A 13,735-nucleotide genomic window follows, 5' to 3' on the forward strand; every position below is an offset into this window, starting at 1 on the left:
ATATCCTCATGTCTCTGTCTTCAACATGGTTTCACTGAGGGTCATACAGCACCATAAGACATCACTGAGGTACCTCTTCTGCATTGTAAGTTGTGTCATACTTAAGTGAGTCTCTCCATCATAAGGCCCAAAATGGTTCCGTGTATACAACTTTAATCTTAACTTGACGAGAACATCACATAGAGATACCTCTCCGACAAAAGAGAACATAGTAGCTTCACTTCTCCGTGCTTGTCTGTCAGCAAAAGTTTGATTTGCTGGTTTTATTGCTATTACGTTCATATATGTTGTTGACAGTTAATTCAAGATTTAATTGCTTGCTGGATTAGATTTATTTATTTATTCATGTAGACGGACAGTTGTGCACTATTTAGAGTTGAAGAATGTTTTGTCCAGACATGCCCAAAGTAGAAAGTGCTGAGCTTTGCATGTTTTCTTCACCAGAAGCCTTGTAGCTTGTATTGCTTTCAAATCACCAGCAGGTGGCAATGTGTCATCTAAACTGCAAGGTCTATCTTCACTTGGGGTACAAATGCAAATGCATGTGTGTGTGATTTTGTTTTCATATGTTTTGATATGCTCCACACAATTAAAACATTTAGGTTCTCACTCTCACAGTTTTACACAATACTTTCCTTGATCTGGTCATTTTTAGGCAGATTCTGTTTTCTGAGGGCAATTCAAAGGTTATAGTCCAATAAACCCACAGGTGTCCGTGTCTGTCACAGGCCCTGAGACCAAATACAGCCAGAACCCCCAACCCCCACAGGGACCTATAGGTAGCTTTGCACCTGGTCCCATCTCTTGCTGTGGTTGTGAATTCACTGGCTGTGATTAGAGCGCCGCTTGGTCCACACACTTACACCTTGAACCCTTTTGAAAGGAAAGTGCAATAAGCAGATCAGTTTATAGGCATTGTCACTCTACTCTCTCTATACACCACCATCTAAGAATAATCAGCATGGCCAAGCTGGCCTTAAGGGCTGGCTTTTGCCCAGAGAGCCGTCTGAAACTGTGTCAGTATGCTTATTTATGGCAGCAAATATAGACAGACCCCTCTTCTCACCTCTGAGAAAGAGCTAAGATTAGCATGACCCTCTGCCCAGCATGTATCACTGTCTGAATTTAGCCTATTCCCCTTCTCATGCCTGCCCGGTCTCACTTCGTCTGTCCTCTGCCCTGCCCCTAACTATATCTAGCCCTGTATAGATCTCCATACCCTCTCCAGTTTCAGTGCACCGTTCAGCTTTCCTCACAGGGTATTGCAAAGTGAATGACCAACAGCACTGTGTGGGCCTGAGGATCTCAGTCTTTTTAGCACTTGGACTCAAACTGGTGATTACTTTTTGGGATCAATTTTGTTCATTGTTTATCAGTTTGTATATTTAAAAACAATTGTGAAAAATGCCCATCACAATCTCCCAAAGGCCAAAACTAAGAGAACAAAGCAAACCACCAACTACCACCAAGAAGTTTCACAAGAAGTTTCACAAGAAGTTTCAGAACCAGTGAATGTTTTTGTGAATTGGCACTTTTTCACTTAAAAGGACTTAATCACAAAAAACATTGCATTAACATAAATAATACCACCTTACAGAGGGTTTATAAGTTGTAACAAGTGGCCCTATCACAGGTTAATAAATAATTTACTAATGCTTTACAGAACGGTTGTAAGCCATTAATAGAAACCACTATTTTGACTTAATTTAACTTTTTAGCTTTTGAATTCTTAAGGAGGACACCCCAATGCATTGTTTGACCTTTTATCCTTTGGAACAAGTGATGCAGAGCATGGACCAAAATTAATTTAGGAACAAATTATCAACATTTATGACCTCAGACTTGGATTATTGTTATTATTATTCTTTATTAATGATTTATTAACATTTAGAACTACAGACTTAGCTGTAATTACCTTTAATTAATGATTTACTAACATTTACAACTGCAGACTTAATGGTAATTACCCTTTATTAATGATTTACTAACGACAGATTTGACGTTTGTAACCATTCATTAATGTTCTAGTCAACATCATTTTAAAAACCCTTTATTAATGAGTACCTTTTCACAACCTGGTATATAATTATTTCTCAACTACTTTATAATACTGTCAGTTTTATAATGAAGCAGATTTACAGTGAATGTCTTGACATTTACATACATATATATATGTACTGGCTCCCATGCAGAGCACCAGTCGGACGCTGCGGGGCGCCCTTCCGCCTGTTGTCTCCTCGCTAAGCCCCGCCCCGCTCCGCCCCGCCCCGCCCCTCCCTCCTCCCTCCCTCCCTCCGCTCGCCTGCTGACTCCAGGCTCAGTGAAGACGCCCTTAGCAACAACACACAGCTGCGTCGAATAAGATACTCGTACCGCAGAGAAGACGGATTAAACACCGCCGCTTTATTGCACTGAATACAGGTGAAGCTTTCCTAAGAAGACGATGCCCCCGGTTGTTTCTGCAGTCAGCATGGGGCTTGAGTACAGCTAGTTAGCTAGCCTATTTTTGGCTAGCCATCCCCGAAGACGAGCGAAGCAGCCCCAAGCTGTCCCGAAGGAGGACAAAATCCTGGGGGGAGGAGGGGGGAGTGCAACGAGTGCTAGCATCGCTGTTTGCTAACCGGGAATAAGCACGGGAATGGTGCTCTGGATCGACTCACTGCACCGACAGAGAAAGGCGAGGGGCTCCCGGGTCAGACCACCGAGCTGTAACATTTGGACTCAAACTATTTTTAACAGAGGGAGCGGCTCTCCGGCGGACGAGGGTTTCTGTGGCTGTGCGAGCTAGCTGGCTAGCTAACTGAGGGAAACGACCCCCACCGCCTGCTCAGGTTTTTCAAAACTGTAGCCAAGGCTAATGTTAGCCGGGGCACACTGAATACACAACTGTGTGGGGTTTAAAAACAATAATACTTACAGTCGAAGACAAGAAGACAAGAGGGCTCTAATCACAAGGAGAGAATAACTTGAGTTAACGTTAGTTCAATCGAAACCACAACTCAACTTTTTTTTTTTTTTTATTGTTATTTTAATTTTAGCAAACACTTTATAAATGCTGTTAGCACAGTTTGCAACGTGACTCTAGTTTGAATCTTTTTGTTTGACACTTTTTTCCCCACTTCGGATGCTGGCATCACATTTTAATCGCAATCATGATGATAATCAGCAGAAAACCAGAGGGCCCAATAGCAACAGGTAACCACAACAAAAGTGCTGCAGTGTTTTGTCTTGTTTACTAAATGTTTGCTTTTGTTTAACGCGGATTCGGCGTTTGAGGTGAAGCATTGCCAGCACGGCAGCTCGGTGTTTTAGTGGCGTTTAGTTTCGCCCTCGATCAACTCTTGGCATTTACAGAAATATCTTGTGACTAGAGTGGCTTTGATTGACATATTTCCGTCTTGGCTCCCGGTTTAAAGGTCACGTCGTGTCGTTCCGTGGACGGGCGGATGAATAATGCCACAGCGGTCATTTCACGACACGCGGGGTTGTAAACATGTTATTTTTCGCTTTGCAACTTCACATCACTCACGAGACTTGTGTGTGTGCGTGCTTTGGCAGACAGTCCAGGAAGCTCTGTGTTGATTTTACTTCTTCCTCGTAAGCATTTGTCTTCTTATCACGGTTAAGATAAGCCTTCATATCTGTATCAGCAACCTTTTTTTTAAATTATTTTTTTTTAAACAACTGTTGGAATTTGCACCATGACGCGTCACCGTTGTTATTGTTTATATGTATATTGCACTGACCTCGTTGTGTGTTTTTGTGCACTAGGGAGTTTTAAAACTTGCATCTATTGTTGAAAATGTAAAGTTTGTGTGACTTTGCTCTCAAGCCTCTGTCAGCTGTTACCCTTGTGCTGTACATTGGATGTATTGTCTGTAAGCAGACACTCTGTCCACTAGGAAGAGGAGGATAGCTGGAGGAAAAGCTGTGACTCTGCCCCACTCAGACGTTTTATGACACATGATTGGCTGTATGTCTGTTTGTCTGACCCCTGTACTCTACCCTGTGCAGAGAGCGGGGGTTTCACAGGTTGGAGAGCTGTAGTGCCAGTTGGACCTAACTTAGTATGCTGGATGTTTGGTTATGTATGAAGTTTGGGCTCTGTTTAATTTTTTTTTCCCGCTGGAAAGTTTGCTTGGACAACAAAGTCAGCTGTTGTGCATAAAGTGCTCAGCCCCCGCTGAGTGATTAGGAGTTTGCAGAGAGCTAATGGGGGTCTGTGCTCGCTAATATTGTGTGTGGAGCCCTAATGCCTCTGTTTGCTTCGCTGCGCAGGTCTAATGCATCTGTATCCAGGCAGCAGGTCTAATCTGTCCTGGAGCTGGTCTGTTGACGAGCTGGGGACATGGGCTCTGACGCACCGGCACATGGTTACAACACTCTCAAGGGCTAATCGGAGAGAACACCAAACCTGCCACAAGTTTTGGGCTTTTGCTAATGAGCTAACCCAATACAATAGCTCTATAAATGGCTTATGCTAACAGGCTACTCAGCCTCGTTTCAAGCTATCAGAGATTAATACTGGCAGCTTACTTCTATTGAAGTAGCAACGTGTGGGTAAATGGCCGTTCAGATGAACAGCTGGTTCATGGAGGTTTGTCATTTGAGTAACTGGCTTCCTCCCACAGCCCCAAATGCTCCCCCCATCCATCTATTCTGTCTGTATCATCTCACATTAGGCGTTTGGCTCAACGCCACAGAGGTGAGCGCCCACACGCAGCACTGTTGAATGACGTGCACCCGCATCCTTCTATATGAGCTCTATTTCTGAGCACACCTGGTGTGTGCACTACATGACTCGGCCTGAATGGACAGATGGGCAGACGGAAAGATGCTGTCGTCACAGAGGCATCTGTTACCCCTATTAGGCCAATAATACCACTTGCAGCGCTAGCGATCTGGGACCCTAAGCCCTATCTAAGCTGGTCAGGTTGGAGCTCTGGCCTTGGATACAATGTGTTGGACACAATAGATACAATGGATGTATCTGCTAATAATGGCCTTTTCACAGTAAATGTGGGTTAGGATGTTGTGGCAGACAATGTGCATCTCCACTGGCTTACAGAGTCCAGTGTTGTGGGGCTGTCCCGCTGAGGCTAGCTCTGGGGATTGTTTTGGGCCATAACAAACTTTTTTTGTGTGTCTCAAGTTAACCATTGAAACTGGTGAGTTGATTGATGAAATAATCTATGGGACTTTCACCTTGTTTAAACAAACGAGGGATTGCCTGCCTTTGTGGAGATTAGATTGCATTCTGTAGGCGTTACCTCTGAACGTCATCCTCAAGCTTTATCCCTGAGTGTGTCTATGTTGCAGATTTGATGATTCCACTTCATCACGCTGATTTATTTGTTCACCTTTGTTCCTTCAGCACGGCATGGCGATGGTCTGTATGACTCGTACATGAGGACAGACCACATCCTTAAAGACGAAGCAGATACAAAAAGTCCGTCTGGGCTGCCCCCCATGCCCAAACACACAGTAAGTACACACAAACAAACACACACACATACGCACGCACGCACGCACAAAGTCAGTAAAGCCGTATTTCCTGTGCTGAAGCACGTCTGTCTCCAGACATCCTGTTCCTCAGAGAGATATTCCCCACTCAGCCCTGTTCCCATTCATCACATTTGCACTCCTCCCTCTTTTCCTAAATCTTGTTTGGCAGGGTGGGTAGCTTATCTCTTGTCTTATTACTTTTATCGCCGACCTTTGTTATTCAGTCATGTTTGTATATCCTTCAGCGAGAATAACAAGTGATCATGTGAGTAATATTGATTGACTGCCTGAGGCTATACGAGAATATGTGCTGCAGCGGACAGCTCTCATGACTGTGTCAGAGTAGCTGAAGAGAAGGGGCCATTTTGTGTCTCCAGCCAAACTAAATACAGAGATCTGCAATTACCAGCCGTGAGGACATTTGCAGTATGCAAACAGTGTTTTTATATCCATTTCATAGTTTGCAGGATGCAAATTTACCAATATACAGTATATTGACATTTACACGACTGCCCTCATCTGCTTGGACAAATTAACAGAAGAACCAGTCACAAACCGCGTTTGATCTGCAGGTCTGCGTGTAGTCATGTATATTTATAGGTTAATTCTCACTGATTTATAGGCTTCAGTAAGTTTGACCTATTATAAGTGATTATTCTAAGTTGCTTCTTGCTGATCAGTAAATATTTTTGCTGCTTTTTTTCATATCTTTGAATACCATTTTTGACTGTACAGATAAGATACGGACAAAATAGGCCCGTGAGGTACCTTTCCGCTATGTTTCCCTCTCTGAAAAGCTCCTTTGGCAGAAAGTGCACACATGCAGACAATGATGTTCCACCAGCAAAGGGGGGAAAAAGGCTGGTTTGATATATTGTAAAGATTTATTGGGCTTGAAAATGTGACCCACAAACAAAATCACCAATCAACATTCCCCCCCCTTCTTCTGTCCTGTGTAATCCACCATCAGTGGGCTTGCTCAGAGGTTAGGCCTAGTTTTCTATTCTAGTCCTGTCCCTTTTCCTTTTGTGTTTTCTGTCACGGTCACAGAGGTAATATCCTCTGAATGTGACTGACAGTAGCTCGCCCCAGTTCAGCTTCTAAAGCTTGCCTCATGCTCTATTAAAGTAATAAACTGATGTCATCCCTGTTCTTTGTTAGAGGAAAGGACAAACTAATACTAAAAACTAATTGTAGTAGCACTTAGTTCCGGGTCGTAATACAACATAAATGATTGGTAAATGGCCTGCTCTGTTCAACACTACTACAGGTGACATTTTAGTTATTTCTGTGACACAGTTTATATCTCTGCATCATTTGCTGATGTGTCTGACAAAGGTCTACACCTAGAGAGTTGTGCAACTCGGTGAGTGTGCGCTTTGGATGAAAGAATACTTAGGTAGGTGTTTCTCTGACAGCAAAGAGATTAGCTCTTCTCCATCTGTTGCACCATGCAGATTTGCACACAGAGGACTGTCCACCTCGTGTATTACCTCATGGTGAAGAAGATTCACACTACTTTTCATATCCATCACCTTTTAAGCGTGCTTTTTTTCTAATTGCACCTCCTACCACTGTCGGTGCTGCACGTGTAGAAAGCTTTGACTTTTAAACCAGCATTTGTGTCAGCGTGTGTGGGTGAAGGGGCTCAATCAATGACATTCACTGTGTTTGTAGTACAGCTTTGGGACAACAGCTGCATGGGACCCTGGGTCAGCAGTAGGGCTGTTGTAATAAGTTAAGACTATATGGTTACATGTATGGAAACCCATCCTGCATTCCACCTCTATTTTAGGACTCAAACTTACAACACATACACACTCCAAGCTGAGTCCTCTTTCAGTGGAACATGTCAGCACCTACTTTTAATGTACATTTCCTTGTTGTGTCGTCTTTATCAGCTGACATGGTTTCAGCCACAGACCGGCTCAGCTGTGTGTACAAGCCGAAGCCAGTAGCTCCACAGGGCAGCATAGCGATCTAATGGGAGAAAAGAAAACCTCACTCAGACGAGTGGAACCACACTGCCATTGAAATCAGAAGTGGTCACGTGAAAGAGACAGACCCAGTAAAGACGCCTCTCCAGTGTGTCTATATAGGAAGGCCACGGCGAGTTTATGTCAGCGTGTCTTATTAACAGCCACGCTGCTTTTACAGTTTTAAGAGTATAATCTAACTTTAATGACTGTCATTTCCCTTATGCTCCATAATCTTGCGGAGGGCTCTTTCCGCTGGTAAGAGTGAGAAGAGAGGGAGAGACGGGGAGTGAGGAGGAAAGAATTCCTGGGGTTGCTGAAATGAAGCTGTTTACTGGCAGGGTGAAGGCCAGGCCCTAGAGCCTTCCCGAAACTATTCTAACCTTTCAGGTCATCCCAAGCAAAGGTGGATCTGTCACTTTTAAAGTTATGGGCAGGCATGTTTTAAAATGTACCGTGGTTGTGTAATCCACAAACAATTGCTTATCTGCAACAGCCGAGTTGTAGGTTTTAGTGACAATGGTCAGCCACTGTTGGCAGTTATATTGAACCCCAACTGAAATGTTCAAATCCTTTCAAGAAGTTGAATGTTGGACTTTGTTATTGCAATGCTGAGTCAAAGATTGCTTATACCTTTTACCTAATTGCTAACAGCTAGCAAACAAACGAGTAGGCTGGGATGTGGGTCCTTTTGTATGAGTTTGGTTTGGGGGCGGGCCCCTCATTCTGAATTTTCTACCAGACTGGATCTAGTTCCTGTTGGGCTGGTTCACCTAAGCTTGCTGTAGTTTTGATAATGGATCATTGCTCAAGACTCTGAAGTTGGCTGTTGATATTTAGGCCTGCATAAAACAAATCCCGAGCTGCATGTTCTACTTTTTGTTTGTGGCATGAATCATGAGTTCATTGGGAATTTTGCTTTCTCTGCACTCTTTCCATGCCAGTGTGGAAATGTGTACAGGGATGCCAGCATCTGTTTTCAGCATTTCTGTTGTTCCTCTACCTTGCTTCCAAAATGAGCTTCAAAGACTTATTAACTCTATTTTATATAATTATATATGAAATAATGACAAGATTCAAGCCAACAAAGACATTTTTTGTGCATGACTCTGTTCAGTTGCCCCTCAGTTGAGGTCTTGCCCGCTACAAGTAGCCCCTGTTGTGCACAATGTGTCACTAGTCTGTGGAGAGACACGCACTAAAACAGAGAGGTCCTCTCTTCACTCATGTTGAATATGGTCACACACAATAAACTACGTCTTCTCCACAAAGATGTACAATAGGTACACTCTACTCACTGCGGGAGTATTTTACCAAACAGATTTTCTAATGGCTTGCTTTTTGTCCATTGTCTATCAATCTTTCTCTCTCCTTCCTCTAATAGGTTGTCAGTAACAAGACTGTGATGAGGGATCAGGTAACTGTGCGAGGTGGCCAGCTGAAGGTCAAGTACCTGTACGAAGACTCCACCAACAACCGAAAGATCAATGCCATAACCACACCAACCACTCAGAACAGTGGGACCACTGGTCAGACGCCGAGTAAACCTGCCCCGGTCTCCAGCTTATCCAAGGAGCGCAGTGTAGACAGGTGAAAAAGATACATGCATGAAAACACAGAGGGAACTTAAAAACATCTTTCAGAACATGTTAAGTGGCCAGAACTCTGAGTTGTTCATCACCATGTTTCTGTTATGCTTGTTCGCCACAGCACTGAATCCAGTAAGGGCTCCAGTGAATCCTCAGGCCCACACGGAGTTGGGAATGGAGGGAACAGTGGGAAGCTGTGTGGCCCTCTCACCCCTGACCAGGCTCTGAGACTATATCGATCTCAGCTGACCACCCTGGAGCAGACCGAGATCCACTCCTACCCAGACATCTACTTTGTGGGACCCAACGCTAAGAAGAGGCCTGCTGTTGCTGGAGGCAACAACAACTGTGGCTACGATGACGAGCAGGGAGGATACATTCATGCCCCCCATGACCACCTGGCCTACCGCTACGAGTTCCTCAAGGTTGGACACAGAAACAGTGAATGTTGGCTGTTACAGTTGAGTGTCTGTAAAACTAATGATATTGTCTCTGTCTGATTTGTAGCTAATCCAACTTTTATCTCCCTCTCTCTTGCCCTCTTTAGATTATTGGTAAAGGTAGCTTTGGCCAGGTGGCGAAGGTTTACGACCACAAACTGCAGCAGCATCTGGCTTTGAAAATGGTGCGCAACGAGAAGCGCTTTCACCGGCAGGCGCAGGAGGAGATCCGCATCCTGGAGCACCTGCGCAAGCAGGATCGCAATGGCACCATGAATGTCGTGCATATGCTTGAAAACTTCACTTTCCGCAACCACATCTGCATGACCTTTGAGCTGCTGAGCATGAACTTGTATGAGCTTATCAAGCGCAACAAGTTCCAGGGCTTCAGCCTGCCACTGGTCAGAAAGTTTGCACACTCCATCCTGCAGTGCCTGGAGGCCCTGAACAGGCATAGAATCATCCACTGTGACCTCAAGCCAGAGAACATCCTGCTCAAACAACAGGGACGCAGCGGCATCAAGGTAATGCACGTTCATGGCTAGCCTGTGAAATTGTGTACAAGTCATATTACACGTTTTGTAAAAATGTTCTACAATTCTTTACTCTGCTGTCTCTACCAGGTGATTGACTTTGGCTCCAGCTGTTTTGAACACCAGCGAGTGTACACCTACATACAGTCCCGTTTCTATCGAGCTCCAGAGGTGATCCTCGGTTCACGCTACGGCCTTCCTATTGATATGTGGAGCTTTGGCTGCATACTGGCTGAGCTGCTGACTGGCTACCCACTATTCCCTGGCGAGGACGAGGGCGACCAGCTGGCCTGTGTCATGGAGCTCCTGGGCATGCCTCCGCAGAAGGTCCTGGAGCAGGCCAAAAGGGCAAAGAACTTCATCAACTCCAAGGGCCACCCTCGCTACTGCGGAGCCAACACCCTGCCCACAGGGGCCACTGTACTGACGGGGTCTCGCTCCCGCCGTGGCAAGATGAGAGGTCCTCCAGGTAGCAAGGAGTGGAGCGCTGCGCTCAAGGGCTGCGAGGACCCCACCTTTACTGACTTCATAAAGAAGTGTTTGGACTGGGATCCCTCGTCTCGTCTCACCCCTAGCCTGGCCCTCAGACACCCTTGGCTGTATCGGCGCCTACCCAAGCCCCTACCTGGGACTGATAAGAGCCAAGGGGCGACAGTGAAACGGCTCCCCGAACACCACAGCACCTCCTTCCCCTCTATCCTGGCCAAAGGGGGGCCTGGCTTAGGCACCACAGCTGCCAACAACAAACTGAGGAGCAACATGATGGGAGACTCTGGGGAGGCCATACCGCTTCGCACGGTCCTACCCAAACTTGTCTCTTAGAGGGGGGAGAGAGAGAGAGAGAGAGAGAGAGACCGATATCTCCTCTCTCCTTCCACTTCTTCTTCCTCTGAACTCCTCGGGAGGAGTCACAGTGCAGGAGAAAGTGGAGCCTAGGTTTTAAAACTCGTTTGGTTGTTCTTTTATTTGTTTTCTACTGAGAGGTGTCGACACCCCAGTTCCTGGTTTTTAATATTAGCTGAACAGAGAGAGAGAGAGAGAGACAGACAGACAATAAAAGAAACACTCTAAAAAAAGTTTTTATACAGAGGATTTCCTTGAGAGGCTGTGGAATTTCTATATACCGCCATTCATGAGGTTTGATTTAGATAATGCTTTTTAAAAACTTCCTCGTGTGAGTGGACAGCTTCGTAAATGAGCAAATGTTTTTAACCTGTGTGTGTTCTCATGTGAGTGATGTGTTTTGTTTTTTTAGTAAAACACACTCAAGCACACCTGCACTGTCACTTGCCTCACTTCACACTCTTTCTTAACGCTCGGAGGACGCTGCCCTTTCTCGGTACGTGTTTTTACGAGTGAAACTTGAAAAGGGCTACAGAGATTACTCTTATCAGGTTAGAGTTTGCAAGCAAAGGTTTGTTCAGCCAACATAATTTAATAGGAAAAAATGAATCACGCTCTAGTGTTTGGGCCCTGCACACACTGACAGTTATTCCTCATATCTACAACATGAAGGCCTTCAAACAGGGATCGGCATTACGTAGTGACTAATAAGGAACACATTTTTTTTTAGCAATAAGTCTTCACTTCTTTGTCTTTTCTAATGGCGACCTTTTTCTACCTTTCCTGAGCCCTTGGTGCTTGCATGTCAGCTCAATATGTGACGTTAGTATGTGTGTGTGCTTTAGCTCCGTGGTGCTACTGTGGGAGACATTAAGAGGGCGTAGGACAACCTATTTACAGCCCCTTCCTCCTCCGAACTCCCCCATTTGAGTGAAAAGAGTGAGGAGGTCGGCGGGGGGGGCGTAGCGCCACTCGAACTGTCACAAAGGTGTCACCGTCACACTCGGTATTTCACAAAGTGGTTTGTGTGAGACTGCTGTGTGAGGCTGGCTCACATAAACGGATATATATGGAGGGAGAGAGAAAGAGGGAGAGAAGGAGAGCTGCAAGTCATTGCACATGCCACACACACACACACACACACACACACACACACACACACACACACCTGTGGGGTGGAAAGTTGGCTTTGGAAAGTAAAAGTTAGTATGAATGTCACCTGTTCATGCCCCTAATTGGCCGCTGCGATTGCTGGCAGTGGCGCATTAATCCTAATGGATGAAGAGTGCAAGGTGAGAGAGATCATGGGATAAAACGAAGGGCAGTATGTTTAATATGAGCCAAGTTATGTTTTTTTTTTTCTTTCAGGGGGAGGTGTGGAATTGTTGACAGGACAGGCCAGTGACAAAGGAGGGTTTTTTTTATGGTACTGAAGAAAGAAGTGTTTCTCAGGGAGACATACTTGATACATCCCTTAATCTTATATTAACCGTGTTCCACTTACAGTCCTCTGTCCCGAGTATGGATGAATATGCATGCAGTTCTGTCCACTGAGAGCGAGAGAATGCATATAGAGTGTTTCCACGAAGGGGGTCTGCATGCTCCACAATCTGACCTAGATTCTGTCTCCTCCCCCCCACCATCTCCCTCTCGTTTTCTCTCACTGTCTCATGTAGGGCAGGGAACCTCTTAAACTCACACACACACACACACACACACACACACACACACACACACACACATATATATATATATATATATCAGTGAATTATGGTGCTGTCCAAAACACACACACAGAGAACACGTCAGGTGCATGTTGTATGGACCACACCGCTCAAAGAGTTCTTTCTCTCGTCCCTAGTTTCCCCAAGTGAAAATGTCAGGGATTTCTACTCTGTCTCCATTTTTTTTAATAGAAGTGGTTTCTATTGCTATTCAGTCCAGAATATCAGAGGATGTAAAATGCAAAAGCAGAAAAAGAAAGTTGTATACTGTCATGTTGTACTAGTGGTGTGCGTTAGTAGGAGGGTGTTTGGTGTTCCAGCATGAAATCACAACCTGTTATCAGACTGAGTGACTATGAGAAGAGAAACTGTACAGTAACCAAATGAAGTTGTGATAGTTTCTTTTTCTAAAGAAAATAAAAATGATTATTAACTGAAATGTGCTGCTCTGGGGTGATTTCTGGTTTGACACATCTTTTTTGATTATTATGACAAAACTGGCTACGTTACATTATAAAACCAAAAGTGGATTAACATACTGGGTGAAGCAAGATGTCAATGTCTGAAATTTGTCAAATCCAGTGTCGACAGAGCCAGATGAGATTTTAAACCTTTAAAAGGATTTTTTTTAATTTCCGATTTTCAGTTCAGTTCTGATGAAAGGCTTGTTTTAGTAATAGTGAGACAACAGAACATAAGAATATTTCATTCAGGTGATCATTTGTTGCCTAATCTGAAACTCGTAACCAGCAGTTACAGTCTTTGTTTTTGCTATTTGACACCTCGGGACTGTGTTATGAAACAAAAGTGCGTCTCAGACGGTTCCTGGTTCAGTCGGTATAGTGAATCACTATGAAGTGAATTGGATTTCAGTCTGCGATAAGGTTACAGATTCAGCGAATGCTGGGATGCTGATGAGTCAGTGGCTTGTTACACAACTTCAAGGCATCGTGTGATACTGACACTGCCTTGGTATGATGCACATCCATGGAGGTCGTGAAAAACAATGAATAGACAGAACAAAGTGTGTAACATATGCATGAAGACTCGTAGTCATCCAAGGTTAAATTCTATCTAGAAGTGCTCAGACAAAGGCCACAGCAGTCACGGCACTTCTAGATAGTG

At 44.6% G+C, this 13,735-nt stretch overlaps 1 protein-coding gene across 1 annotated transcript; it reads left to right on the forward strand.

Moving 5' to 3' along the window:
- The first annotated feature begins 2,293 nt into the window (after positions 1–2,293).
- On the forward strand, positions 2,294–13,049 carry dyrk3 (dual specificity tyrosine phosphorylation regulated kinase 3). Its single transcript, XM_051416088.1, has 6 exons — positions 2,294–3,195; positions 5,375–5,484; positions 8,866–9,071; positions 9,192–9,495; positions 9,618–10,034; positions 10,134–13,049. Exons 1-6 carry the CDS (start codon positions 3,153–3,155, stop codon positions 10,863–10,865), a joined length of 1,812 nt encoding a protein of 603 aa, XP_051272048.1. The 5' UTR covers positions 2,294–3,152; the 3' UTR covers positions 10,866–13,049.
- The last annotated feature ends 686 nt before the right edge of the window (positions 13,050–13,735 follow it).

Source organism: Dicentrarchus labrax, unplaced genomic scaffold (genome assembly GCF_905237075.1).
Source record: "Dicentrarchus labrax unplaced genomic scaffold, dlabrax2021, whole genome shotgun sequence".
NCBI classification, from domain to species: Eukaryota; Metazoa; Chordata; class Actinopteri; family Moronidae; genus Dicentrarchus; species Dicentrarchus labrax.

Excerpts from the sequence above, each read along its gene's own strand:
- dyrk3 (XM_051416088.1), top strand. The coding sequence starts at position 3,153 with ATGATGATAATCAGCAGAAAACCAGAGGGCCCAATAGCAACAG. Across the intron at positions 5,485-8,865 it reads CCCCCATGCCCAAACACACA|GTTGTCAGTAACAAGACTGT; the intron begins GTAAGTACACAC and ends TTCCTCTAATAG. Across the intron at positions 10,035-10,133 it reads AGGGACGCAGCGGCATCAAG|GTGATTGACTTTGGCTCCAG; the intron begins GTAATGCACGTT and ends TGTCTCTACCAG.